At 49.1% G+C, this 26,715-nt stretch overlaps 2 protein-coding genes across 6 annotated transcripts; one reads left to right on the top strand and one right to left on the bottom strand.

Annotated features, from left to right (window-relative positions):
* The first annotated feature begins 423 nt into the window (after positions 1-423).
* ITFG2 (integrin alpha FG-GAP repeat containing 2) lies at positions 424-17,682 on the top strand. Of its 3 annotated transcripts, none has more exons than XM_040462775.1 (13): positions 424-635; positions 5,749-5,844; positions 6,401-6,442; positions 6,629-6,800; positions 7,511-7,650; positions 8,122-8,270; positions 8,657-8,754; positions 8,934-8,987; positions 9,080-9,171; positions 9,906-10,023; positions 11,568-11,741; positions 11,845-12,004; positions 17,433-17,682. In XM_040462775.1, the coding sequence occupies exons 1-12, from the start codon at positions 540-542 to the stop codon at positions 11,946-11,948; spliced, it is 1,335 nt and encodes a 444-aa protein (XP_040318709.1). In that variant the 5' UTR covers positions 424-539; the 3' UTR covers positions 11,949-12,004; positions 17,433-17,682. The 3 variants fall into 3 exon arrangements, with proteins under 3 accessions (XP_040318709.1, XP_040318708.1, XP_040318710.1); XM_040462774.1 differs by having other exon boundaries at positions 6,599-6,800; XM_040462776.1 differs by having other exon boundaries at positions 593-682; positions 6,599-6,800.
* Positions 12,683-21,375, bottom strand: NRIP2 (nuclear receptor interacting protein 2). 3 transcript variants are annotated; one of them, XM_040462777.1, is made up of 7 exons: positions 20,633-21,375; positions 16,865-17,017; positions 15,676-15,758; positions 15,198-15,319; positions 14,951-14,968; positions 14,430-14,604; positions 12,683-14,336 (listed from the first exon to the last, which is right to left on the bottom strand). In XM_040462777.1, exons 1-7 carry the CDS (start codon positions 20,882-20,884, stop codon positions 14,234-14,236), a joined length of 906 nt encoding a protein of 301 aa, XP_040318711.1. In that variant the 5' UTR covers positions 20,885-21,375; the 3' UTR covers positions 12,683-14,233. The 3 variants fall into 3 exon arrangements, 2 of the variants coding, with proteins under 2 accessions (XP_040318711.1, XP_040318712.1); XR_005786786.1 differs by having other exon boundaries at positions 14,229-14,336; positions 14,951-15,003; positions 20,633-21,373; XM_040462778.1 differs by lacking the exon at positions 12,683-14,336 and having other exon boundaries at positions 14,399-14,604; positions 14,951-15,003; positions 20,633-21,372.
* Between the last annotated feature and the right edge of the window lie 5,340 nt (positions 21,376-26,715).

Here is a 26,715-nt window from a genome sequence, read left to right as displayed (position 1 = left end):
TTGGTATTTTCTATTCTATTGTTTTTTTTAAATGCTGGTTCAATTCACTACATTGTTTGCAGAGCTCCTAACAGGTAACTTATAGTTGTTTCAAAAAAAAAAAAAAAAAAAAAAAAAAAAACTGTTGGAAACCAAACAGTTGTCAATTATTACGATTATTATGATTCCCTGGTTTAGTCTAATGGCCTGGAGACTTCAATGCTAGGGCAACAAAGGAAGAGGTCAAGGTTATTAGGTCTAACCCCGGACAGCCTGTTGCCTGGGGAACAGATCGCCCCCCCCACCCCCAATCAAGATTGGTCTACCCAGGCTAGGAGTGGCCCATGCCCCTGTCACTCACATCAGATAAGCCCGCCCCCAAGTTCAGAGGGCTAGGAAGACCCACCTCCTCTTTCAGGTTAAGCGAGAAAGGCCGCAATTGGAGGCTTGAGTGGTGACGTGACTTTCCGCTTTGGCTGGCCTTCCGCTTGGGCTGCTCTCAGGAGGGGCTCGGGGAACATTTAGCGGGCCTCCCAGGTCCCTCGGCCCGTGCAAGTGCGATGAGGTCGGTTAGCTACGTGCAACGCGTGGCCCTGGAATTTAGCGGGAGCCTCTTCCCGCACGCGATCTGCCTCGGAGACGTGGATAACGATACGGTCAGTGCATGCGCACTGCGAGAGACGCGACCTGGCTCTGCGCCAGGGTAGGGCGGGGCCGGGGAAATGGAGTAGCCGCCCTAGGCGTGCGGGGGGAGCGGAGCGCGTGCGCGGTGGGGCTGCGCGGTGACCTAAGGAGAACTTGGCAGATAGCTTACGTGCCTGGAAGTCAGGTCCGAATTGCACTGCTTCCCTGCCCTGGTGTTCTTTTAGGGACATAGATAACTGATCCTTTGCCTAAGTCAGTAACTGGTTCACAGTAGGAGCCTGGTAAACCGGTGGCCAGATATCCCGGCTCACTGCTTCCCTCCTTACGCAGGGGCATCACCTCAAATCACTTTGCCTTTCGAAGCCTCCATAGAAGCTTAAAACGCGCCTTTGCTGCTCTTACACGTGGCTCCTTGCGCCGGAACACACTGCTGTACTTTTCTGCCTCTCCACCCCACCACCCCATTCCTAATGCCGAGTTTCTGTAATGCCTGGTTTCTGTAATGCCTGCTGCATAGTACACCAAGCGTATGGCAACTTGAAAGCGCTACACCTTGGTTGGATTACAAAAACAGTTGACATCTGCCATCTCCGCAGCTGTTCTTTTTCTCGTTGTTGAAATGCATTAATACAGATAAAGCAGGTAGAACTATGCCTAGCCCACAGTTAACACCAAGTGTTGGTGTTGTTAGTATTTGATTCTGTTTCTGCAAATGTTTATTCAAGTGCCCATTGTGTGCGCCAAGGACTCTGCTATATTCTGGGAATTCCAAAATGAACAAGACAGTCCCAGCCCTCAGCTAGCTCACAGTCAGGTAGGGTGATAGTCACCAGAACAACGAAATGGAAGGAGGTGCACTGATGAAAATATGTAGAGTTTTGAGGTGGAGCATCAGAGGGGATGGGGGCTGTTGCTGGTGTGAGACACTCTTAACAGACTCTTTTCATTCATTATTCCCTATTTTTAATGCAAAGCACCTTATTGCCATCCTCTCCTACCCTCTGCCCCACCTTCCTATTCTGCCGGCTTCTCATCCTCACGTCCCTAACTGTTCTGTGCTCTCTTCCCTGGGGGAAAAAAGGGCTAAAACATACCCCTGCCCCCAGCCTCCTTTGTGCTGTGATAGAGAAGATATTTTATGAAGCCTCTTTTGGCTCTACTCCCTGTAGGGAGGAAGGAGTTATTCTCATAAATTTGTATTGTTTTTTGGACTTTCACATTTTGTAATATGCCAAGCAGTACAATTTTATGAGAAAATCAAGAGAGGCATTTTCAAATAGTAAATTAACAGAGTGACTTTAGGCGTACATGATTTTCCGTGTTATCTGATGGTCTTCTTTGTTTAAAAGGGAAAAATACCTACCTTTTTTCATAGCTTCATGGCATCAGCTTTTTTGGAAATTGTACTTTTCTGGGTAGATTGCACCAATACACTCAGTTCTACAATATTAGATATATTGTACTACTTTTTTTTTTTTTAACGCTGAGTTGTAAGCCCCATAAGGCTGGGGATTTATCTGCTTTTTCACTGCTATATTCCCAACACTTAGAATTGTGCCTGGCACATAGTAGGTACTCAGATGTTTGTTGAATAAATGAGGATTGTTATGGAAAGCAAATGTGATTATTTGTCTCAAAGCAATTTGAAGTGCCTTGCATGTTATTGATAAATATAATTGAAAGAAGGGCAAGTAGTTGAGATCGTTGCCTAGTGGTACATGTATGTATGCACGTGGTACATTCGGCCTGCATGAGTGTGGATAGAAACGCTGTTATTAGTTCAGCATTTGGGGCAGGAAAAAGACTTATTTCATCCTCATAAATCATTAGCCTAAAGTTCTTTGAAACTAATTTGTTTCCTGGTAAGTTGTGGGGGAGGGGAAGCCAGGAATAGAATGCACACCCTGTAGGACTGCCCATGGAAGCCTGGCTACACCAGGGGAAAATCTGTAGAAGGCTATAGCAGACCAGAGATCTCTCCTCCTGCCTCCTTTAGTATTATATGGCGACTGTACCCTCTAGCTGGGGTTTCTTAGCGTCCGTGAGTGACCTCCAGAGGCCAGAGCCAGGATCAGCCGCAGGGAAGCAGAACTGCTGGGAAGCATTATAGCTGCCGGGAAGCAGATGGGCTAGTTTGGAAATGTCCTCTTCCAGGAGGCCAGCCATTGCCTCAGTGTCATTGCTTGGTCTTGCTTGTCATTGCCTGGCTGGGCCACATCTACTTGGTCACTGCTCTTACCATACCCATGTCTGTGCCCTTGTTAAAACTGTAAGGTCCCCCTCAGTAGGGAGTCTGTGGCATTTATCTGTGTACCCCTAACTCACTATCTACCTTTACCTGGAAACTCAAGGGCTGACTGAGCATTCCCTTTCATTCTGATTTTTCTCTGTTTCTTAAAATCTTTTTTGTTAATTGTCTAGTAATTAAACATTTATCAGGGCACCTGGGTGGCTCAGTCAGTTGAGTGTCCAACTCTTGATTTAGGCTCAGGTCATGATCCCAGGGTCATGGGGTCAAGCCCTGTGCTGGGCTGCTCACTGAGCATGGAGCCTGCTCGGGATTCTCTCGCCCTCTGTCTCTCTGTCTCTGTCTCTCTGTGCCCCGCTCCCCCACTCGCACTCTCTCTCTCTCTCAGATTAAATTAAATTTGGGGCACCTGGGTGGCTCAGTCAGATAAGTGTCTGATTTTAGCCCAGGTCATGAACTCATGCTTCATGAGTTCGAGCCCCATATTGGGCTCTTTGTGCTCAGCACAGAGCCCACTTCAGGTCCTCCGTCCTACTCTCTCTACCCCTCCCCTACATACGCTCTCTCTCAAAAATGAAAAAACAATTTTTTTAAAATCAAATTTAATTTAAAAGAAAAGCAAACATTTACTGAGGTGCTGGTATGGACTATGGCATTTGCTGAATGGATGTATAAAAAAAGAATAGATTGTGTGAAAGATACCAGGGTCCCTAGCCATGGAGGCCTTTTAACTAGAGGCTGAAAACCACCTGGTATTAGTGCTTGCTGTATGCCAGTCACTGGTTTGTTTGTTTGTTTGTTTGTTTGTTTGTTTTTTATTGTTTCTTCACTTTTGAGAGAGAGTGGGAGTGGGGCAGGGGCAGAGAGAGAGGGAGACACCGAATCTGAAACAGGCTCCAGGCTCTAAGCCATCAGCACAGCGCCCATGAACTGTGAGATCATGACCTGAACCAAAGTCGGACACTTAACTGACTGAGCCACCCAGGTGCCCCTGCCAGTCACTGTTTTAAAGGCCTTCCTCTGTTAGCTCAGTTCTTAGAACAACTTTATTCAGTAAATACCCTTATGATCTTTGTTTTATAGATGACAAAATTTAAGCATAGAGAGCTGGGTTCAAATCCAGGCAGCTGCACTGAGCCTCTGTGCTATGCAGCCTGCCCCTGGTGTGTCTACCAAAGTCCTCTGGAGCAGCCGAAATGGAAACATCAGGTGGAGAGAGTTTAATGTCAATAAACTTGTTTTATGCTTCTGTGATCTAATATTCCCACCAGATATAATATAATATAATATAATATAATATAATATAATATAATATAATATAATATAATATAATTCCCATAACTATTAAAAAAATAAATCGAAGATTCAAATCAAGTAAATCATTGATAAATCCCAATTCATTTTTAACTTTACTTGTGACCTGTTATGTCTTTGTTGCCTTTAGAATTAAATCTCTTGAGAATCTGATGTTCACTCTATTTTGAGAATAGCAAGGGGGTGTTGGCTGGCCCCCCCCCCCCCCCCTTCCCTCCCCACCACCCTCCCACTCCTCAACAGGGGAAATCAGAAAGCTACTTGTGGAAACAGGGTTTGGTGCTACTTTGTTATCACTGTTTACCCCTAGAAAGGCAGGCAGCCTTTGCTGAATGACTGGGAAATGGAGTACCCAAATACAAATAGGAAGAGACTCCCTTCAGGGAACCCCCCTCCTGAGAGCTGAGCCACCACTTGGGGGCGCCAGAAGTCCAGAGCACAGAGGAGGCTGACACCAGCAACCCCTTCGTGCTGTCCCCTCCAGCACCTCCATCCCCTGTATATATTCACTCATACAAGTTCAAAAGGTCCCCTTTTCTTTGCAGCTGACTTGTGTTGGGGTTGGAGATGTTTGTAGAGGAAGGAGGGCCCCCAGAGCTGACCTTGTCTTTTTATTTGGCCCTTGATTAAGTATGTGGTCTGAAGTTCAATTTTCCAAAAGTTCAATGTTCTAGGTTGTTTTCAAAACATGTCCCGGGGCGCCTGGGTGGCGCAGTCGGTTAAGCGTCCGACTTCAGCCAGGTCACGATCTCGCGGTCCGTGAGTTCGAGCCCCGCGTCGGGCTCTGGGCTGATGGCTCAGAGCCTGGAGCCTGTTTCCGATTCTGTGTCTCCCTCTCTCTCTGCCCCTCCCCCGTTCATGCTCTGTCTCTCTCTGTCCCAAAAATAAATAAATGTTGAAAAAAAAAACATGTCCCATTGGCAATGGACAGATTGGAAGAGCTGAAATGAGGCAAGCGGGTCATGGAGCTATTCACTTGTCAGACTTTTCTGGGAAGAGTCATAGATTCCGTGTTGCCCCATTCTGCTATCCTCCTCTGACACACACACACACACACACACACACACACACACACACACCCCGACAGGGAAAAAAAGAAACTCTGGGAGGGGTGCCCGGTGGCTCGCTCAGTTAATTTCGGCTCTTGATTTCAGCTCAGGCCATGATCTCATGGTTCGTGAGTTCAAGCCCACATCAGGCTTATCAGGCTCCACGCTGATAATGTGGAGCCTGATTGGGATTTTTCTCTCTCCCTCTCTCTACCCCTCTCCCGCTCAAGGCCACGCTTGCTGTCTCAAAATAAATAAACTTAAAAAATTTTTTTAAATATGAAATTTATTGTCAAATTGGTTTCAATACAACACCCAATGCTTATCCCTAAAATTAAAAAAAAAAAAAAAGAAACTGGAAAACTGTAGCTTTGTTGGTTGCAAAAGATTTTTACTAAAGTTGGTGAAGATACAAATTAAGGTCTTATGATGTCCCCAGGATGGGCCTAGAAAAAAGCTTCAGGTGGTTCCATAGGATTCCATCCTAACACTGTCTTCTCTCTCCGTTTGAAGTTAAATGAATTGGTGGTGGGGGACACCAGCGGGAAGCTGTTTGTGTATAAGAATGATGACAGCCGGCCGTGGCTCACCTGTTCCTGCCAGGGCATGGTCAGTATTCAACTTCCTGGGGCGTAAGGGGCAGAAGGATCCTTTCTGTGCAGGGACTATCAAGGCTGAGCCATACAGAAACCCACCAGTGTGTCCCAGTTCACCAGCTATTCAGCCAGCCACTGCTTCAGGGTTCATTCAATTCAGGGAGGGAAGCCGCTGGGCAGTGCGCCTCCAGCTGGTGGGTTGTTTTTTATCTTCTGTTTCCGCGTGGCTCTCAGTACTTTAAAAACTGCCAAGGTCATCTGATCTCATAAAGTATAGTACAAAATGGGGGTAATACTTTGCATAAGTCTAGAAATATGATAGACTGGTTGTATTAGATGTATCTTTTGTTTTGTCTTGTTCAGCCCAGACAGACTTAACTACTTGAGGTCTCCCTACCGCTCTAGGTAAACCAGACTTAGAGCACAAGAACGCGATTAACACGAACTATCTGTGTAGGTCATGTGGCACAACTTTTCAGCAAATGATGGTAGTTAGCAAACCCTCTCCTTGCTTCACTGAGATTAGAGAGTACTGGTCTCCTTCAGCATGTCTCCCCTTTTCTTTGCAGCTGACTTGTGTTGGGGTTGGAGATGTTTGTAATAAAGGAAAGGTAAGAACTCTAAGGGACGTTGGGACTTCGGCAGAACTCCAAGGCTTTGCCTAGATTGCTCCCCCTCTCCTGGTGGAAATCAGTGGAGAGTTAAAGGCTTTAGCCCTCACTTCTGTCCTTTAACGACCAGGCTTGTGCCCAAACTTCCCTCCCCAGCCATCCCTCCTATGCCTCTGCCTCTCCCAGAACCTGGTGGTGGCGGTGAGTGCTGAGGGATGGTTTCACCTGTGTGACCTGACGCCTACCAAGGCCCTGGATGCTTCTGGGCACCACGAGACCCTAATGGGAGAGGAGCAGCATCCAGTCTTCAAGCAGCACATCCCTGCCAACACCAAGGTCATGCTGATCAGCGACATCGGTGGGCATGGCTCTCTCCGCAGGCAGCCAGGGGAATAGGAGTCAATGGGTAGTAGAGCAGATGTCACGGGATTCAGGGAGGTAGTTAGTATTCATGGGTGCAATTATTATGCATTTTATGTTGAGTTACTAAGCTCCCATTATAAACTAGTTATCATTCTAAGCACTGTGATTGCAGCAGTGAATAAAATGGACAAAAATCACTGCCTTCTTGGACCTTTCCTAGGAAGGACAGAAAATAAACAGTGTAAAATATTTTAAGAAGATTAAATAGTATATTAGAATGTAGTAAGTGCCGTGGAGAAAATAAACCACAGAAAGAGGCTAGGGAGTGTCAGGGTAGAGAAGTAGAGCTACCAATTCAAAATGGAGTTATCTGGAAAGTCCTTTCTGGGAAGGTGACATTTGATCAGACACTGAAAGTGGCAAGGGAGTGAGTCGTACAGATATAGGGCTGATGTTTCGGCCAGAAGCTGTCACGAAGGTGATGGTATGTGGCATGAATCAGGACACCCGAGTTTTGTGTCTGAGGGAAGAAGCACAGCACAAAGTGTGTGAGGGGACTAGCGCAGCTCTTGGGGTCTGAAGTTGTACCGGGTTTCGGCGCAAACGCTGGTGATGTTAGCAGGGGGCGGAGAGGACGTGTGTGTAGGATTCAAGCTGATGAACACGCATGTGGCTCCAAACTCGTCCTACTTCCTGGACCCACAGATGGAGATGGGTGTTGTGAGCTGGTGGTCGGTTACACGGACCGTGTGGTACGGGCTTTCCGCTGGGAAGATCTGGGTGAAGGCACTGAACATCCAACAGGGCAGCTGGTGTCACTCAAGAAGTGGACACTGGAGGGTCAGGTGAGAGGCTGAGCGGGGGGTGCTCAGGGAGCCCAGGGAGCAGGGAGGAAGCCCTCCTGTAGGGGCCCTCTTGAGAGAACAGTCGTGGGTCAGGGTTTAGAGTGGGAGGAAGGGAAAATCTCCTTGTTGAGAGAAATCCAAAGAAGAGAGTTTCAAATCAGGGTCTTAGGGGAAAATTACTAATAAGAGGCAAAGAGCACCAGGCTAAGAGTTAAGAGTGTGCTTGAGGGTGTGATGTGCTTTGTGTCAGAGTGTGGACCCTGGTTGAGGCATGCACAGTAGAAAGCAGATGGGCTATGTGGAGACGATGGCACGAGGCAGGAACCCTACAAACTCAAATTCTTCCTCCTGCTGTTGCCCCCCAAGCCTGGGATGCTGTTCCCAGGGCCCCTGCCCCACTTCTCTCCCATGCTCTCGGCAGGGTCCCATTTCTGTCCCCAGCCCCCTTTAAGGCCTTGTTCCCTGGTGCAGGTGGACAGTCTTTCAGTGACTCCAGGGCCCTTGGGTGTTCCTGAACTGATGGTGTCTCAGCCAGGCTGTGCTTACGCCATTCTCCTGTGTACCTGGAACAAGGACGCCGGGCCCCCTCCCACCTCTGAGGGGGCCCCGGAGGGCAGCAGGTAAGGGCGCAGACCTGTGGATGGTGTGGTTGTGTGGAATCTAGATGGGCTCCTGGATGCACTGGCAGTGGACAGGACTGCAGTGGGCAGAGCTGCTTCGGCTGGGTCCTGGCACAGCACCTTTGCCCCATTAAGGAAAATGATTTCAGGACCCAGGAAATCCTGGGCTTTAATCTCGTAGCACCTGGAAAAGATTCCAAGATTCTAACTTGGCAGCTCTGTCCCTCTCTTTTCTACTCACCACATGGGCCAGACAGGGTCAGCAATAGATTTCCAGGCTGATTCACATCCTAGAAGCTCGTACAGAGATCGGGGCCACAAACGTCCTGCAGAACTAGGCTCATTTGGTCCCCACTTAGTATCCCTCCCACCCCACCCCCACACAGGGAGGCCCCGGCTGCCCGAGATGTCATGTTGCACCAGACTTCCGGCCGCATCCACAACAAGAATGTCTCCACCCACCTCATTGGCAACATCAAACGAGGTGAAGGTGGGGTGGGGACACAGGAGGGAGCTGAGGGGCAAGCATCAGTCCTGGGAGAGGGAAGATGCTGGGCCTTCCCTTCCTCCCTACCTTGGGCCACCTCTCACCCCACCCTGTGTGCTCTGACCTTGCCCTACCCTTCACATTTTCTTATTCCTGTCCTTCTGTCTCTCCTGCAGGCCACAACTCTGAGATGGGTGGCTCCGGCCTCTTTGCCCTCTGCACCCTGGATGGTGAGTTCCTGCTGGGGCAGGAGGCTGTGTGCCTGTGGGGTGTGCTCAGGGGTCCTTGTCCTGCCCACCCCGGCCTGCCTGTCACCCTGCAGGGACGCTGAAGCTCATGGAGGAAGCGGACAAGCTGCTGTGGTCGGTGCAGGTGGATCATCAGCTTTTTGCCCTAGAGAAACTGGATGTCACGGTGAGAGGAACATTCTTACCTTCTTCACGTGGAGAGATGTGATGCAAATGAGTCCATTCTCACTTCACAGTTTGCTCTCGATGTTTATCTAAGTCTCTTCAGACAGACTCTTAACTGCGTCTCAAGTGAGTCTTTTTCCTAACTTCTCAGGGCTTAGTACCATCTCTGCACTGCCACGGAATCTCTCGGCGGCACCTTTTCCAGGAGTAATGGCTCCAAAGAGAAATAATTTATTAGGGTCCAGAAGTGAGTTTTTGGCCTCAACTCCAGATGTATGTTCTGTAATTTTTTTTCTCGTCTATCTATGAGCCTCTCTTTACCAAGGCTGCAGCCCCATAATCTGCGACACGGGGGCATACTTTGCCGTTGTGCATGTGTGACGGTAGGAGAAAAGGCACGAGGCTTTGAAGTCGGTAGAACAGGCCTGGGTTTGAGTCCTGATTCTGTGCTGCCTCCCTTCTATGCTGTGTGACCACGAGTGAGCAACTTCATTTCTATAAGCTGAAGTTTCCTCCATATAAAATTGGGAATAATGGTGTCTCCTTCATCAGTTGTTTGGTGACTGGCGCATGGAGGAAATTCAGTAAGAAACTTAGGGCTGCTTTCCTTCACGGCTGTTGGTCACCCAGAACTAGGTCCACAAGTCCTTTATGTGCTATCCAGACCCATCGTTCGGGCTCTTCTATTTACCAGCTCCCCGCCACCCCTGCATCCTTGTCTCTGGCCTTTTTCAGGGCAATGGGCATGAGGAGGTGGTCGCCTGTGCCTGGGATGGACAGACATATATCATTGATCACAACCGCACCGTTGTCCGCTTCCAAGTGGACGAGAATATCCGAGCCTTCTGTGCAGGTGGGACCCCACCCCGTGGACCCTTTCTAACCACACTTGTCTGCCTCTCATTTCTACTCTCTCTGTGTCCCCTAACGTGCGTCTTCGTAAACAAATGAGCTCTTCAGCACTTTTGTTAGCGGGTGATGGTGGGTACTGAATTACCATCTGCACAGTTTTAAATAAGGAATGGGAGACAGTGACAGGTTCATCTCTCAATATCTTAAAGAATGGGATGAGTTCTTATCATCTGCCCGTCTGGGATGTGTGAAGGCATGGGAAAGTTCTCTCCCATCTGAGCATGTCAGAACTCTGTGAGGAGCATTCTCCCAGACAATTTGCATTTGTTCCAAATCAGGGACTTGGAAAACAGTCCTGGCTTTTTCAGGTGACATGGGGAGATCTTTGGTTGCTGAAATGGTAAGAATTGTACAGCGCTCTGGTGTACATACTCCAGTGACCCAGAAGGTTAAAATGCCTTTGAAGAAGGGACTGCCACCAAAGAGAAGCCTTAGTTTCTTTTCTTTTTCTTTCTTTTCTTTCTTCTCTTTTTCTTTTTTCTTTTTTCTTTCTTTCTTTCTTTCTTTCTTTCTTTCTTTCTTTGAGAGAGAGAGAGAGAGAGAGAGAGAGAGAATCCCAAGCAGGCTCTATGCTATCAGAGAGAGCTCACAAACTGTGAGATCATGACCTGAGCTGAAATTAAGAGTTGGGTCACTTAACCAACTGAGCAACCCAGGTGCCCAGCTTTAGTTTCTGATCGTGTTTTGCTCATCTACCCCTTGGACTACCAAGACTGTCCTTCATTCCTCCAAGGCTATCACTAAGATGGGAAAATCAGCAAAGCACTTTTGTGGGGCCATTCTGCCTTGTGGGTTTTTTTTCTTTTTTTTTTTTTTAATTTATTAAGCCATCTTACCATAACTCAACACCTATTTTTTTTTTAATGTTTATTTATTTTTGAGAGAGAGACACAGTGCAAGCAGGGAAGGGGCAGAGAGAGAGGGAGACAGTATCTGAAGCAAGCTCCAGGCTCTGAGCTGTCAGCACAGAGCCCAACACGGGGCTGAGACTCACAAGCTGTGAGATTATGACCTGAGCCGAAGTCAGACGCTTAACCGACTGAGCCACCCAGGTGCCCCCCATGGTGTTTTCTCATATCTGAAACGGGGAGGTATTTTACCTATTTTACTGAGTTCCCCACACAAATGAATTAGAAAGAGGGCCTTTAGGGGCATCTGGGTGGCTCAGTCGGTTAAGCATCTGACTTTGGCTCAAGTCATGATCTCACAGTTAGGGAGTTTGAGTCCCGCAACAGGCTTGGAGCCTGTAGCCTGCTTCAGATTCTGTGTCTCCCTCTCTCTCTCGCTCCTCCCCCACTCATGCTTTGTCTCTCAAAAATAAATAAAAATTTTTTTTTTAATTAAAAAAAAAAGAGGGCCTTTAGCTTTCTGCTTGACGTCTGTGGGAGGGTCAAACTGCTGACTCCAAGGCCTGCATCTTGTCCTCTGCCCTTCCCCACTGGGACTGGAACTCTCTGACCTTTGTCCCACCCCCACACCCTGCAGGCCTATATGCCTGCAAGGAGGGCCGCAACAGCCCCTGCCTCGTGTACGTCACATTCAACCAGAAGATCTACGTGTACTGGGAGGTGCAGCTTGAGCGGATGGAGTCGACCAATCTGCTGAAACTGCTGGAGGCTGAGCCAGAGTTCCAGAGCCTGCTGCAGGAGCTGGGCGTGGGTGAGTCCCAGGGTGAGTCCCAGGAGTGCTTCGGGACCGAGAAGCCCCGTGCCAGGTGCCCAGGAGATCCACAGCCTCTGAACCGCCCCTTTCTTGCCTTCAGATCCTGATGACCTCCCAGCTGTCCGCGCCCTGCTTCACCAAACCCTCTACCATCCAGACCAGCCCCCACAGTGTGCTCCTGCAAGCCTCCACGATCCCACCTAGCTGGATTTGCCCCCTTAGCTGAAGAAGGAGCCTCCTGAACCAACCCACCCCCCAAGGTATCCATAGTGCTGGCAGGATTGGGAGTAGACATCACAGAGGAGCGTGGAAAGATGGCAGCAACCTTAGGGAAGCTGTGAACTATAGCCTTCATGGTCTCCTTGGTGAAAGAAGAGGCGAGTTGGCCCTCGGCCCTATTTCCTTATGTACCTCACCCATCACATCAGCAGAATCATAGAACCCCAGCCTCATTCCACATCATCTGGGACTGCCCCCTTCCTAGACCCCGCCCCCCCCCCCCCCCACCACCACCACTTCCAACTCTCATTGTGTGGAAAACAGACTTGTTCATGAGGAGGGAACACAGATCCTTTGCATGGCTCCGATGCCTGTAAGGAAACCAGGCTTCGGAGCTTGTAGGGCAATGAGATAAGGGCTCCCCGCATCCCAAGCTCCATCTTCCATGGCACAGCTCCAAGTCACTGACGTTAGGGATTATTACAGGAATGGCACACTGTTTTGCTTTTGAAGTGGGGGTCTTTAATCATCTTACAGTCTGGTCTTAATTGTTCCCAGCAACGCTGAGATGATTGTCTTCTTTTTACCAAAGAAACTGGGCTAGCACTTTCTCATTTTGCCATGTTGCTTGTGCAACTTTGTGGGCCTTGCCCCCACATCCCCCCAAAACACCTTTAGAATCTGATGCGGGTTTATGATCCAGACCACAATCAGAATTCTATCTTGGACCATTTATATTCCTTCTGCTCTCGATTCTGTGCACCGTAAGTTAGTGTTTTTCACGTTACAGGCTGCGATTCTTTGATGGGTTGTGGTCAGCATAGTTTGAATAAACGAAATGGGGTAGAATAAAATAGAAGGAAAAATATCAGAGTGTCATACTCACAGCATAGGGAAGTATTGTTTTGTTATAACTGTACATGTGCATGTGCATGTGCGTGTGTATGCTAACTGCTCTGTAAAATGTATTTCCTGCTGTGAGTTGTGTTCAGAGGAGTCAGAAAGCCATTGCTCTCAATTATATTAACCCAGCCAGACGGGTCAATCTGGGGAAAGGTCCACATTCACATCACCTTTCTGTAAGGGAATAAGGGCAGAGTTACCAATTCGGACTCTGATCGACATGGAGGGAAACCAGAGAAGGACATGAGCATAGAGAAACAGGTGTTTATTCAAGTGGAGAAGCAGCTGGGCTGAAGGCCTGCCACTGGGTGTGGGGTCTGCGGTTATAGAAGCAGCAGGAGGCAGGAAGGAACAGGCAGAGCCAGGAAAGCAGGGGTTATGGGGCAAGGCAGTGAGGGACCAGGGTACCCACATTACACGCGGGGTAGTGAGCCCCCTCCTCTTGAGGTCAGGGGACTCAGCTGGGAAAGGCAAGACCGGAGGTCACAGGGCAGCTGGTTCTCCTCTAATCTACCCCAGGCTCACAATGTTGTTTCCACCCCAAGGTCCTAGTTCCCTAGCTGAGGTTAGTTACACCACTGTCTTCCTCTCCCCTTCGTCCGTGACTGGAGAGACTCAAACCTGCCAGAAAGATGCTCAGGGTGTCTGGCTCCTTAAGGTTTGGGTTCCTCTCTTTACAGTGAAGATGAAAAGCCTCCTTGTTTTTGTGCTTTGGCTCAGAGCCTGGCAAGGGATCAAAATAAGATTCCAAAATAAGACAAGCTCAAGCTCAGGAGGCCAGAGATGAGGGGAAGGAAGAACGTCTAATGAGGTGAGTAGTTCTAGAAATAAGAAAGACTACTGGTTAGGTTCCAAGTCTGAGTACAGCCAGGCCTTGCCATCCTGTCCACCTTGTGGGGGCAGTTCCCAACAGGGCTCCTTGCCATCCCCCTGAAGTGTAAAAAAGCAAGTGGAGGAGGAGAGACACCTGGAGCAATGCTAGAGGTACACCCAAGGTTTCGCACAGGGAAATCAAATAATAACTGACTTCCGACATTTGCAACCCCAGGAAAGGTAACTGAGAAAGCTTCTGAAGCTCCTCTGCCAACTCGCCTTTCTACTGTACCAGAGTATTCTGTTTCCTGTTTCTTCCCCCACTCAGCTGTGAGCAGATGTGCGCAGAATCAGAAAGGCAGGCGGCAGCAGGGACAGGACCCCTGGTGGGTGAGATGTGGCAGTCTAGTTGCAAAAGGTACTAAGCCCCAGGAGGGAAAGGGAGAGGCATGGGAGTGAAGGCCACCGAGGGGTGTGTGGGGTGGATCTGGAGGCAGGTTAAGGACAGTATGGGCTGCAGCCTTTGACTTGGGCCAGTTCCTACCACGCCACGCTTACATCCTTTTCCACAGTCCTGATTTGGAGGGGAACGGGGACGCCAGTCCCCTGAGATCATGGGCCCTCTTTCTGGAAGTCTTCTGGAGGATTGGGCAGTTGCTGAGAAGCAGAGAGGAATGTGGCTGACTGAGGCCAATGGGACGGCAGGGTCAGGGTGGTGACAGAAGGGACAGACGTGGTAGTCCCAGGTACCTGGCTCTAGTAATGCCCCATTCCCCAACACGGCTCTTCCCCGAGGCAAGGTCCTTCCCCCGGGGAATGACTGGTTCATCAGTCACTGGCCAGGCTCTTGGTACAGAGGCAGGAAGGGCAGCTCTGGGAAGGGGGCCCTCAGCCGCAGCACTCCATGCTCGAGGTCGATGCAGCACTGTGGGGGGTGGGGAGAAATGTGTGCTTCTCTCAGCAGGTAGCCTCTCCCTCAGCCCTCCCCCCGCCCGCCCCCCCCCACTTTCCACAGCCCCCAGCCTCCTGCTCCTTGCTCATCCCCGTTTCCATTCACCTGGAACTCTGGGGTTGTGGGCAGTGGGACCTGGTTCTTATGTTTCACTTGTGGGCAAATAAGGAACCTCTAAGGAAGCAAGGTGAAATCCCACAACTCTGAGTCATTCTCATCAGAAGCTGGCCCACGCTTCCTCACCTGTGCCTTTTACCTCTTTATCCCAGCCCTTTGGGTCAGGCCCCAAATGTGGGTCAAGCGCCCGCATCCTTCTTACCTTGAGAGAAAGCAGAGTCTGCAGTCCAAGACAGAATTCAGGACTCTCAACATCTGCAGGAATCGTTTGAAAACAGAAGAGGCTGGAGGGCACCCAGGGGTCACAGTGCCCTGTGAGCACTCACTCCTTGTCTGCCCTCCCCACCCCCAGCTCTGAGGATCTGGGCCCAGAGATTGGGGGCACCTCATGGTGCCAGGAGAGGAAGGCGGAAGAGGAAGAAGAGGCTGTGAATGAAGGGAGGACTCACCCACAACCTGGGCTGAGCAGGCCACCGTCTCCTGGCCCAGCTGTAGCTCCAGCTGCTCCACCTGCGTGGGGGGCCCAGATGCCACGTCCCCACCTGGGGCTTTGAGGACCTTCTTCCCTAACCTGTGGTTGGGAAGCAAGGGTTATGGCCACCACAGCCCCCAACCCCAACGCCTTTGTCAGCTGACGCCCCTCCCCCTACACATGGGTTCTCATCCAATCCCTTGCCCCCACGTGGGGTCTGAATCCTTGTCTTCTCTACCAGAGCCCCCATCCAATCTTTTTTTTTTTTTCCAATTATAGCTCTATTGGTATATAGTTCATATACCGCAAAAGCTACCCTTTTATAAATGCAGAGGTTTTTAGTATATTCATAGAGTTATGCAACTACTACTACTATCTAATATCAGAATATTTTCATCACCCCCCCCCCCAAAGAAACCCCATCCCCCATCCATTCTTTTAGGCCACACTCTTACCCCAGGCGGCTGAGGCACCCAGCCGAGATCTGGTTGTGTTGGGTGCCTGTGTCCACGGCCACCCGAAGCTCCTGGTCTCGGCACTGAGAGAGAGGGTCGCGGGGGAGTCAGTGAGAATGGATTGGGCTTGGATCCTTCACCTTTCCCAGCCCTTTGATGACTCCCTCTCAAAAACGAGTGAAGGGAATGAACCAAGCCTTTCAGAGTGATCTTTATGGCACTCATGCAGTTGAGGCAAAACTGGCTCTTAGATGGAGGAATCAAAAAAGGAAATAGAGCTGTCTATGGGGAGATCATACACTTGGGAACCACTTGACCAGAAATGGAGATCTGTTTGTGTAGAGGAATTCTTGGGAAGCTGGGGGCTTAGGTTAGAGAGGTCTAGGTGAGGGATACAGGAGGGGTGAGAAGACCAGGCTGTCTCGCCGGGAAGTTCAGATGAGGGTAAGCGACAGGTTTACCACGGAAACAGACGGGTTCACTTTCTTCTGGATATATACAGACATTTGTGGGTACACTTGGACATCCCAAATGCATGTCATTTTCTCAATCCAGACTTCTGCTGATCACCTGCTATGTGCCAGAGATGTTGCTGGAAGGTACATCAATGAATGCTGTGCTCGGGTGTAGGGGAAGTGACATGTAACTAATGCATGGTAGAAAGTTTTAAGGTCTATGAAAGGGTTGTCAATAAAGTGTCCTGGATATTGAGAGAGAGGGGAGGCTCTTTCTCCCCTGGGGAAATCAGAAAAGGTTTCAAAGAAGAGGTAACATTTGAGGCTTTAAAAGGTTCTAGAATGTGGCCAGAGACTGGAGAGCAGGAAGAGGAAATGCCCCACAAAAGTGGTGGCAGAGGAGTGGTGGGTGTTCAGTACCACTGGGGTGGTCAAATGGCTCCAGAGAGGACGAGGCTATCATCGGGAAACACTGGCACGTATTTACACATGCGCATTTGGAGATTACATTTGATAAAAGGGTTGGCACGGACACGTGGAATTGCACGGAGGGAAGATGGGTTGAGGTAGAAAGTAGAGAATGTACAGGATCCCATTTTTAGGTCCAACCTCGGGGGAGAGGTGCTTTTTCTCCCTCCCTCCTTCCCTCACCACCCAGGGGAGGAAGGAGAGTGGCGGAAGTGAGCCGTTCACAGGATCATTCATGAAAGCCAGTGCCCTGGGAGGCCTCTCACCTTGCAGTTCACCAGAAGAGCAGGAATCTGTGTCTTGCTGGTCTTCCTCCTGCTCTCCTGGCTGTGAATCGGGGCCTGCGCGGGGGGAGACTCCCCCTGAAACCGACTCTGGTTTCCCTCCACCAGGCGTCTTTGGATCACACTGTGCGGCTGCTGGCTCCGTCACAAAACAAAGAAGGCAGACAGGTCTAAACCCAAGTATCCAGGCCACTCAGCTCTCCCACCTTAGATCTCCCACGATGTTCAACCCAACCCCACCCCAGTCCCGCGTCTCACGGGAGTAAGAAAGGGGCAGGATCTTACCCAAGTCCCAGCCGTCACATCATTATAGCAGAGTGAACCCTCATATCAAATCATACCCTTTTGCTGAGACCCCAATAGATTGCTCAGCAATGAAGAAATGAGAAAAGAACAGTCCATTCTAGGTTAGACCAACCTATTGACTGCCAAGACCTCTCAGGAGCTAGTATTATGCTTGGGGAACTTTTTGTCTCAGGTCTACAACACATTTTTAACATTTTTTTCCCCTTTGTTTCCCCTTCTGACCTCATCCTTCAATGGGCTGCAGATCCCAGAGTTGATGTTGTGATGGAAGTCAGAGAAAAAAAGTCACATCTTCAAAACTAGGATGCTTGAACCATCCCTCGCCTGAAACCACCTTCACTCCATCTGGTCAATTTACTAAGTTCTGCCAGCTTTGTCTCCTGTATTTATAGAGTCCAACCCTGCTTTGTACTACTGCCTTTATTCAAGCCTCACCTCAGCTGTCCCGGATCACTGGACCACCTCCCTAAGTTCCTAAGAACTGGCCTCCAGTACTGCTGTCTCTCAGATACACCTGCTTGAAGCCAGTGATTATCTAAAACCCTTGCTACTCGGGTGCTTGAGTGGCTCAGTTGGTTAAGGGTCCAACTCTGGATTTCAGCTCAGGTCGTGATCTCACAGTTCGTGAGTTCGAGCCCCATGTCAGACTGCACTGACGATGTGGAGCCTGCTTGGGATTCTTTCTCTCCCCCTCTCTCTACCCCTCCCCAGCTCAAGCTCACGCTCTCTCTCAGAATAAATGAATAAACTTAAGAAAAATAAAGCCCTTGCTACTCAAAGTGTGGTCCTCAGATATGTAGCTTTAACATCACTTGCCATCACTTGGAAGCTTGTTAGAAATGCAGAATCATGACCTACTGAATCAGAAGCTTCATTCTAATAAGATGCCCTGATGATTCGTGTGCATGTTAAAGTCTGAGAAGCAGAAAAGGAAAACAAAACTAACCATATTACTCCTGTTTAAACTCCCATCAAAGCATGCCTGCTTCCTGTTGCATGATAAAGCCCAAACTTTCAGGGGATGCACAGCCCAGATGACCTGGTCACGGCCTCGTCCTCAGCCTTGTCCTTCACCCCGCCTATCTGCCCCCATTGACCCTACTTGTACCGCTTGTACCCGGCTGCTTGCTCCTGGCCTCCACACATTTGCTCCTGTTCAACCCCCTTCCTGAGACGACTCTCATTCTTCTGTGGGCCAGACTGGATGACTGGTTCAACGTACTTTGTTCCGGAGCTACTCTTTATTTGGGAGAGAGGTTTTTATCTAAGTCTGGAATTCCATGTGTGTCCTGTAATTAACACAGGAAGCCCTCTCTGACCTCTTTGTACTCTTCATTCCACACGCCAGGCTGGGGCCAGCATCCCTTCTCTTAGCTCCCTTTGTCATGCTTCTCACAGTTGTTATTTGTGGCTTTTACTCTCCCATTAGCCTGGAGAGCCTGTGACATCAGATCTTTATACCCCAAGGCTTAGCTTAACATATAGTAGGCACTCAATAAATGCTTGTTGAAGAATGACTCTATCTGTCCAGGCTCCACACATCCTTCTCCACCTGCCCTTTCTTCTTGGGAACGTGGGATTGTTTTTCTACCCTTGGTTTCATGAGCCCCTTGAGACTTGCTGCTCCCGCCAGCAAGGCTGCCAGCAGGAGACCCAGGTCTGGGAAAAGGGCAGTGAACTACAGGGCAGGCCGGAAAGAGCAGCTCTGCGGTTCCCAGCTCTCCTCCCACCTTTCCCACGATGGACACAGCCTTCAGGCCCCCACTGCTGTGAGGTTTGCTCCAGAGTTATCCTAAGGAGGGAGACGGTGGGGTCCCCCCAACCTGTTGTGTCTTCACTGCCAAAGCCACACAAGGTAACTGCTTGAGATCAATTTGGGACGTCCTGAGGCAGTGGGGTGAGGTGAAAAGCTCAGGACTTATCAGAAGGCTGGACCTGCCACGCTGGGATGGTAATGTTAACAGAGCCTCTAATCCAGAGCCAGATGGATGTAGGGTGGTCTCCAAACCATAGAGGCTCAGAGGTCCTAGCCACCGGGAGCCAAAGCACCAGCTTCCCTGCTGTCCCGTTTCTCCCTGTTTCTCAGCTGTGCTCTCTGTGTGTGTGCAAGAGCAGCCCCGAAGTTCCCTGAACTGAGATCTCGGTCTGGTCACTTTTCCTGTTTGGGAGCTGCTGGGATGAGGCTGGGAATCTGGTGGCCTCTGGGTTGGGTTCCTGGAGGAGGAACATTTCGTCCGAGAGGAATCTGGTAGGGCTGGGTCAGGAAAGGGAATGAGGGACTGCGTTGGCTGAGGCCCCTAGAGTTGACTTCGTGCCCTTCAGATTGGAAGAGTGTCCTCCTCTCAGACCTTCTGATGAGGAAATGGGTGAGGGAACAGAGTGCTTCCAAGCAAAAGCCTTCCTTTCTTCTAGAAGAGCCACAGGCCACAGAGGGTTCCATTTTCTCTGGGCCCTACAGAGCTTATTTTCTCCCTCAAGCTAAATGGAGTCGTAGCTGGAGGAACAATCATACTCAGACCTTAGATAATGCTTTCTATTTTCCAGGCTCTTTTCTAAGCCCCTTATAGGCATTAGTTCGTGCAACTCCCACAGCAACGCCATGAGGGAGATACTACTAATTTCGTCCTCATTTAGCAGATGAAGAAACAGGTTCAGAGACATCAAGCAATTTGCCTAAGGTAGTAAGTGGCAGGGCCAGGATCTGAACCCAAGCAGCGTGGCTCCAAAGCCCATGCTCTTCACCACTGTCTCGGTGGGGGTGGGGGAGGGATGAGTGTACGCAGCTGCCCCTGACCCACTCACCTCCTTGTTACACCCCCACCCCATTCCCTCTGGAGGCCACGGAGGCCCTGCTGCAGGGAGATGGAAAGAAAGAAGCCTGGAAGGGCCATTGCCCCTACGAGGAAGTAAGGGGGCACTCAGGGAGCTGGTGGCCCAGGCAAGAGCCATATGAAACCCTGAGGCTCTGGAAAGGACAGAGGCCCTTAGTGCTTCCATTCTGGAGGGAAAAGGCAAATGGATGGTCAGAGCTGGTAGGAAGGAATCCGTTGCTTAGGGACAGGAGAGAAACCATAACCCTAAACTGGCCAGGCCTCCAGGCCCTCCCAGCAGTAAATGACTGCTCCAGAAGGTTCCTGTGTCCTTGTAAGCCTCTTCTCCTAGAGAGCACAGTTCCTCATCATCCCCAAGATAAGTCTTGGGCTGTGTGAGAGAAGCTGACTGAGCAAGGAGACTAGGCCCCCCAGAGCCACCCAGCCACGGGAGCACCCCCAGTGAAGAGTCTGAGGATGGTCGGGGTGGGGCCCCTCCACCTGGGACTACCTCTGCCCCACTCTCAGCAAGGGAGGGGGGATCTGAAGGTTAGGGTCTGCAGTTTCCGGCCCTCCGCCCCCTCCCCAGGATATAGGAAGAGAGAGGGGAAGGGTGGGGAGAGGGCTGCCTCACCAAGTCCTTGGAGGTGCCGAGCCTCTTGAGGCTGTCCAGGGGGAGCAGGTCGGCAGAGTCCTTGTGCAGGAACTGGGTGGCCTGTCTGAGCCGGCGCTGCTGGCTCAGGGGGGCTCGGTCGCGAAGCGCTGCCTCCTGTCCCCTCCTCCTGGAGTCTCCCTCCACTCTTCTGGCCTCCTGCCGGGTGGCCCCTGCGGGGCTCCCGGAGCTTGATGAGCAGGGCGGGGGCTGCTGAACCGTCCTCGTCTCCATCCCCTCTGCCCCGCCACCCGTGGCCCCGCCGCTTCCCGCCTCCCTCAGTTCCGGGTCGCAGCTCTCCTGACAGGAGGGTCTCCCCGGGGGACAGAGTAAATCAATAAATAACGTGCTGGAGCAGCCGCGTCAGACACCAATTTCCCCGAGATTGCAGTAGAGGGAGTGAGGCTCCGGCTGGAAAAACCCAGCACTCCAGGAGGAGGGGCGGGGGTGGGGGGTGGGGGGTGGGGGTGGTGGTGGTAGGTTCTGCAGCGCATCCAACTCTGGGGTCCTGGTGGGAGCGGTCGGTGGAAGGGGTGTGTGTGTGTGTGTGTGTGTGTGTGCGCGCGCGCGCGCGCGCGCGGGCGCCTGCAAGCACGAGGGGTGCGACGGTGTTGTAAACTGTCAGGGTGTCCGTGCCAGCTTGTTTGAAAGGCAGTGCGTGCGTGTTGGGAGGGAGTCAGCCTGCGTGTGGGATGCGGGGCACGTGCGGCCCTGTGCGTGTGCCCTCCCGTCTCCTCTTGGGCTGCCCCGCTCTTTTCTCCCCTGGGGCCCTCTGCAGTTTGGGCTTGGGGGGGCAGGCCAACAGCCAGGTTCAGAACAGAGACGGGCGGCCTCAAAATGGTCTTCCCCCCTCTCCTTCTTGTCAACAGGAGAGGCTTCACCCTTCTGGGTCTCGACCTTTCGGATGTGGCGGATGTCAGAGTCTTATTTATTCTGGGTTCTGGATTCCAGGGGGGCAGCAAGAGCAGCTCTGAATCTCCTCACAAGCCGCGCCCCAGCATCTCCCTCTTCTTCTTCTTTTTTAAAGTTTATTTATTTATTTATTTGGGGAGACAGAGACAGAGCACACACGCGGGGGAGGGGCAGAGAGAAAGGGAGAGAATTCCAAACGGGCTCAGCACTGCCATGTGGGGCCCGAACCCACCAACCGTGAGATCAAGGCCCTCGCTGAAGTCAAGAGCCACCCAGGCGCCCCTCCCTCTTCTTTATTTAAGGCCTCTGGAGTCCTGGCTCTTTAAAAAGTATTACAATTCAAACATGCAGAAAGTTGTAAAGAATAACCTTCACCTTTTGCTGGCCACCCCAGTTAAAAAAAAAATAACCAAACTATTGTAAATATAATCGAAACTCCCCTTGCACCACTCCTTCTCCCCAAATAACATCCTTTTCTCAATTTGGCATTTTAGCATTCCCACATTTGTTCACTCTTTATGCATGTACGTATATGTGTATCCGAAGCAACATATCATTTAGTTTTGCCTGACACATTATATATGACCTTCTGCAGCTTGTTCTTTTTTGCACAATACTTTATTCGTGAGATTCATCCCTGAGCTATGCATTCCCTTTAACAGCTGTATGTTTTTCCTTTATATGAATACATCACACTTAGGAAATTTAGATTATTTTTCTACAAACAATGGTGTTTTGAACATTTTTACACTTGTGTCCCGGGCACACATATGAGCATTTCTCTAGAGGACATACCTAGGTGTGGAATGGCCAGGGCATCAGCTCACAGCTTTCCCCCTTTGGCATAATGCCACCTTGCCCTCCAGAGGATTTATACCAGGGTGCGCCCCAGGCAGCAGTGTCCGGGGGTTCCACACCCTCCCCTTCCTCACCAGCACTTGGAATCAAACTTTTTTATAGCCCGGGCTCACCTGTCGTCAGATATTTCTCTCCAGCCTTTTATCTTCACCATCATCAAAAGGCATTGGTCAAGCACCTGTTTACTTGTGTTGGACACTTACAGGCTGGGAGCCCCGACTGAGCCCTGCTCCTTAGAGGCATAGTCTGATCCAGACATCCACAAGGCACACACACGTTCAGACAGACAAGATGTCCTCTGGCCTCCTGCAGACCCAGCCTTTTTCAGGTATTTTCACAGCCATGACAATTATATGAGGAAGAATTGCGTTGTGATCCCTGTTTACAGATGGGAAAAGTAGTTAAGGTGTACAGGTTAAATTGTGTCCCCCATAAATCTGTATGTTAAAGTCCCAACTCCCAGCACCTCAGAATGTGACCTTATTTGGAGACAGGGTCTTTATTTTTTTTTTTTTAATTTTTTTTTCAACGTTTTTTATTTATTTTTGGGACAGAGAGAGACAGAGCATGAACGGGGGAGGGGCAGAGAGAGAGGGAGACACAGAATCGGAAACAGGCTCCAGGCTCCGAGCCATCAGCCCAGAGCCTGACGCGGGGCTCGAACTCCCGGGCCGTGAGATCGCAACCTGGCTGAAGTCGGACGCTTAACCGACTGCGCCACCCAGGCGCCCCAATGGAGACAGGGTCTTTAAAGACATAATCAAGCTAAGATAAGGTCACTAGGGTGGGCCCTAATCCAATATGACCGTATCCTTGCTAAAAGGGGAAATTTGGACACAGAGGTACACACAGGAAGAACACCATGTAAACATGAAGGCCGAGTGTGAGTGATGCATATACAAGCTAAGGGACACCAAAGGTTGCCAGCACCACCAGAAGCTGGGAGAAGGGCCTAGGCCAAATTCTTCCTCAGCCCCCTCAGAAAGAACCAACCTTGCCAGCACCTTGATCTTGGACTTCTAGTCCCCAGAACTGTGAGACAATAATCTTCTATTGTTAAAGCCATCCAGTTTGTTATACTTTGTTATGGCACCCCTGGGAAGCTAATACTGAGACTTAGAAATCTCACCTAACATTCAGTTACTGTATGGCAGAGCCAGGAATCAGCCCCTTATGTTCTGTCTCCCAAGTCCTGCTCAGTGTCCACTATGCCGTAAAGAGAAGACTGACAGAGGTGAAAATCATGGAATGAAAACTAAGCTATAGTATGATTCCATTGATTGAGTTCTGGACCACCCACAACCTGGCTTCATTTAAACACAGTTTCAGTGGACTATTCCGGCCCCTTCCCATGCCTTGGCATCCTTTACCACCACACATTTGCCTGGGATAGAGATCGAGGAGGGGCCACTGACATGTTGCACTGGTTCCTGTGATTGTTTCAATAGGATCAACTGTACGCATTGATGGATGAGTGAGTGGCCTACATACTATGATGCTGGGCAGGCCAACACTAAAAGGTATCTCCTTCAGCTTTATTCTTGGCAATTCATTCTTTAGGTCTGAAAAATCCTTCAACATCTTCAAGAGTCCTTCATTAATCCATTTCTTGGAAAAGTAATGCTATCGATGAACAAGAATGAGATGATTCCAGAGCACTTAGCAAAGTTGCGTTGGGCCAGGCTGACGACATGGATGGGATGTCTCCAAACTCATCAGTGCACTTAGGTCTGCAGACAAAACCCGAGGGAGGAGTAAACATACCTGTGGTGTAGAATGGAGCCTTTGGAGTTTACAGTTTGGATGCAGTGAGGTTGGGGACGGCATCACCTCTTTTCCAGTTCTGACAAGGCTTTTGTTGCCTGGCGCTCAGAACCACTAGTGCTCAGGAAATGCCATTCTTTGGAATATACTTGTGCAAAAAGAGTCAAATTGGTCCCTGTGTTCTGTGACCCAAACTAATACTGTCTCATTCATTATCTAGCACACCATCTTTGAGTGGGGCTAAGGGGTAAAAAAACTCTCTTTTGCCTTTTTTGTATTCTTTGTTTTCTTTCTTTGTAAATTTGCTTTTCCTCAAATTGTAGGGAGAATGAGAATGTTTTGGCAACGGAAAGCCGAGTTTTTTTAAGGAGCTAAAGAACTCCCTTTGGTAAGATGATGAACCCAATGCAATCCACAGATCCAGTGAAATTCGTATCAAAACACCAGTGGTATTTTTCACAGAACTAGAACAAGCAATCCTAAAATTTGTATGGAACCACAAAAGACACTGAATAGCCAAAGCAAGCTTGAAAAAGAAAACCAAAGCTGGAGGCATCACAATTCCAGATTTCAAGTTATACTGCAAAGCTGTAGTAAACAAAACAGTATGGTACTGGCACAAAAATAGACACATAGATAAATGGAACAGAATAGAGAGAGCCCAGAAATAAACCCATGGTCAGTGAATCTACAACAAAGGAAACAACACACAATGGGGAAAAGACAGTCTCTTCAACAAATGGTGCTAGGAAAACTGGACAGCCACACGCAAAACAATGAAACTGGACCACTTTTTCATACCATCCACAAAAATAAACTCAAAATGGATTAATGACATAAATGTAAGACTTGAAACCATTAAAATTTTAAAAGAAGACAAGGCAGTAAACTCATGGACATCGACCTTAACAACACTTTTATGGATCTGACTCCAAAGGTAATGGCAACAAAAGCAAAAATAAACAATTAGGAATACACCAAAATAAAAAGCTTCTGCATAGCAAAGGAAACCATCAATAAAACAAAAAGGCAACCTACTGAATAGACATTTTTCCAGAGACATACAGATGGCCAACAGACACATGAAAAAAGGTGCTTAACATCACTTATTATCAGGGAAATGCAAATAAGAACTATAATGAGATATCACCTCACACCTGTCAGAATGGTTAAAATCAACAGTACGAGAACAACAGATGTTGTGAGGATGTGGAGAAAGGGGAACCCTCTTGCACTGTTTGTGGGAATGCAAACTGGTGCAGCCAGTCTGAAAACAGTATGGCGTCTCCTCAAAAAACTAAAAATAGACCTATCATATGATCCAGTAATCCTACTTTTAGGTATTTACCCAAAGACAATAAAAACACTAACTCAAGGGGCATCAGTTAAGCGTCTGACTCTTGATTTGAGCTCAGGTCATGATACCATTCATGAGTTTGAGCCCTGCATCGGGCTCTGTGCTGACAGTGTGGAGCCTGCTTGGGATCTGTCTCTCTCTGTCTCTCTCTGCCTCTCCACCACTTGCATGTTCACTCTCTCCCTCTCTCTCAAAGTAAATAAATAAACTTAAAAAAAACACTAACTCAAAAAGATATATACACTCTATGTTTATTGCAGTGTTATTTATAATAGCCAGATATGGAAGCAACCTAAATGTCCATCAATAGATGTATGGATAAAGATGTGGTATAAAATCTCACTACTGGGTATTTATGCACAGAAAATGAAAACACTAATTTGAAAAGATATATGTATACCCTTATACATATTACAACACTAACTACAATAGCCAAGATATGGAAGCAATCCAAGTGTCTACCCATAGATGAATAAAGATGTAGTACACACACACACACACACACACACACACACACACACACACACACTGGAATACTACTCAGCCATAAAAAGGATGAGATCTTGCCATTTTCAGCCACATGGATGGACCAAGAGGGTAGTGTGCTAAATGAATTAAGTCAAAGGCAAATGTCACATGATTTCATCTGTATGTGGAATCTAAAAAACAAAACAAATGAATAAACAAAAAGCAGGAACAGACCCATAAATACAGAGAACAAACTGATGGTTGCCAGAGGGAAGGAATTAGGGGGATAGGCAAAACAGGTACAGGGGATCAAGAGGTGCAAACTTTTTTTAAATGTTTTATTTATTTTTTTGAGAGAGAGAGTACAAGGGGGAAGGGGCTGAAGGAGAGGGGGACAGAGGATCTGAAGCAGGCTCTGTGCTGACAGCAGCAAGCCCAATATGGGGCTTGAACTCACAAACCATGAGACAATGACCTGAGTTGAAGTCAGATGCTCAGCAGACTGAGCCACCCAGTCACCCCAAGAGATACACTTCTAACTATAAAAAATAATTCATGAGGGTGAAAATTATCTCCTAGGGAATATAGTCCATAATATTTTAAGACTTTGTAGGGTGACTGATGGTAACCACACTCACAATAGCAAGCACTGCATAATGTATATAATTGTCAAATCACTATGTAGTACACCTGGAACTAATAGTAT

This window comes from Herpailurus yagouaroundi, unplaced genomic scaffold (genome assembly GCF_014898765.1).
Source record: "Herpailurus yagouaroundi ecotype Mexico unplaced genomic scaffold, PumYag 355, whole genome shotgun sequence".
NCBI classification, from domain to species: Eukaryota; Metazoa; Chordata; class Mammalia; order Carnivora; family Felidae; genus Herpailurus; species Herpailurus yagouaroundi.
Note: the sequence above shows the minus strand (reverse complement) of the source record. Positions and strands in the feature narration are given on the sequence as shown.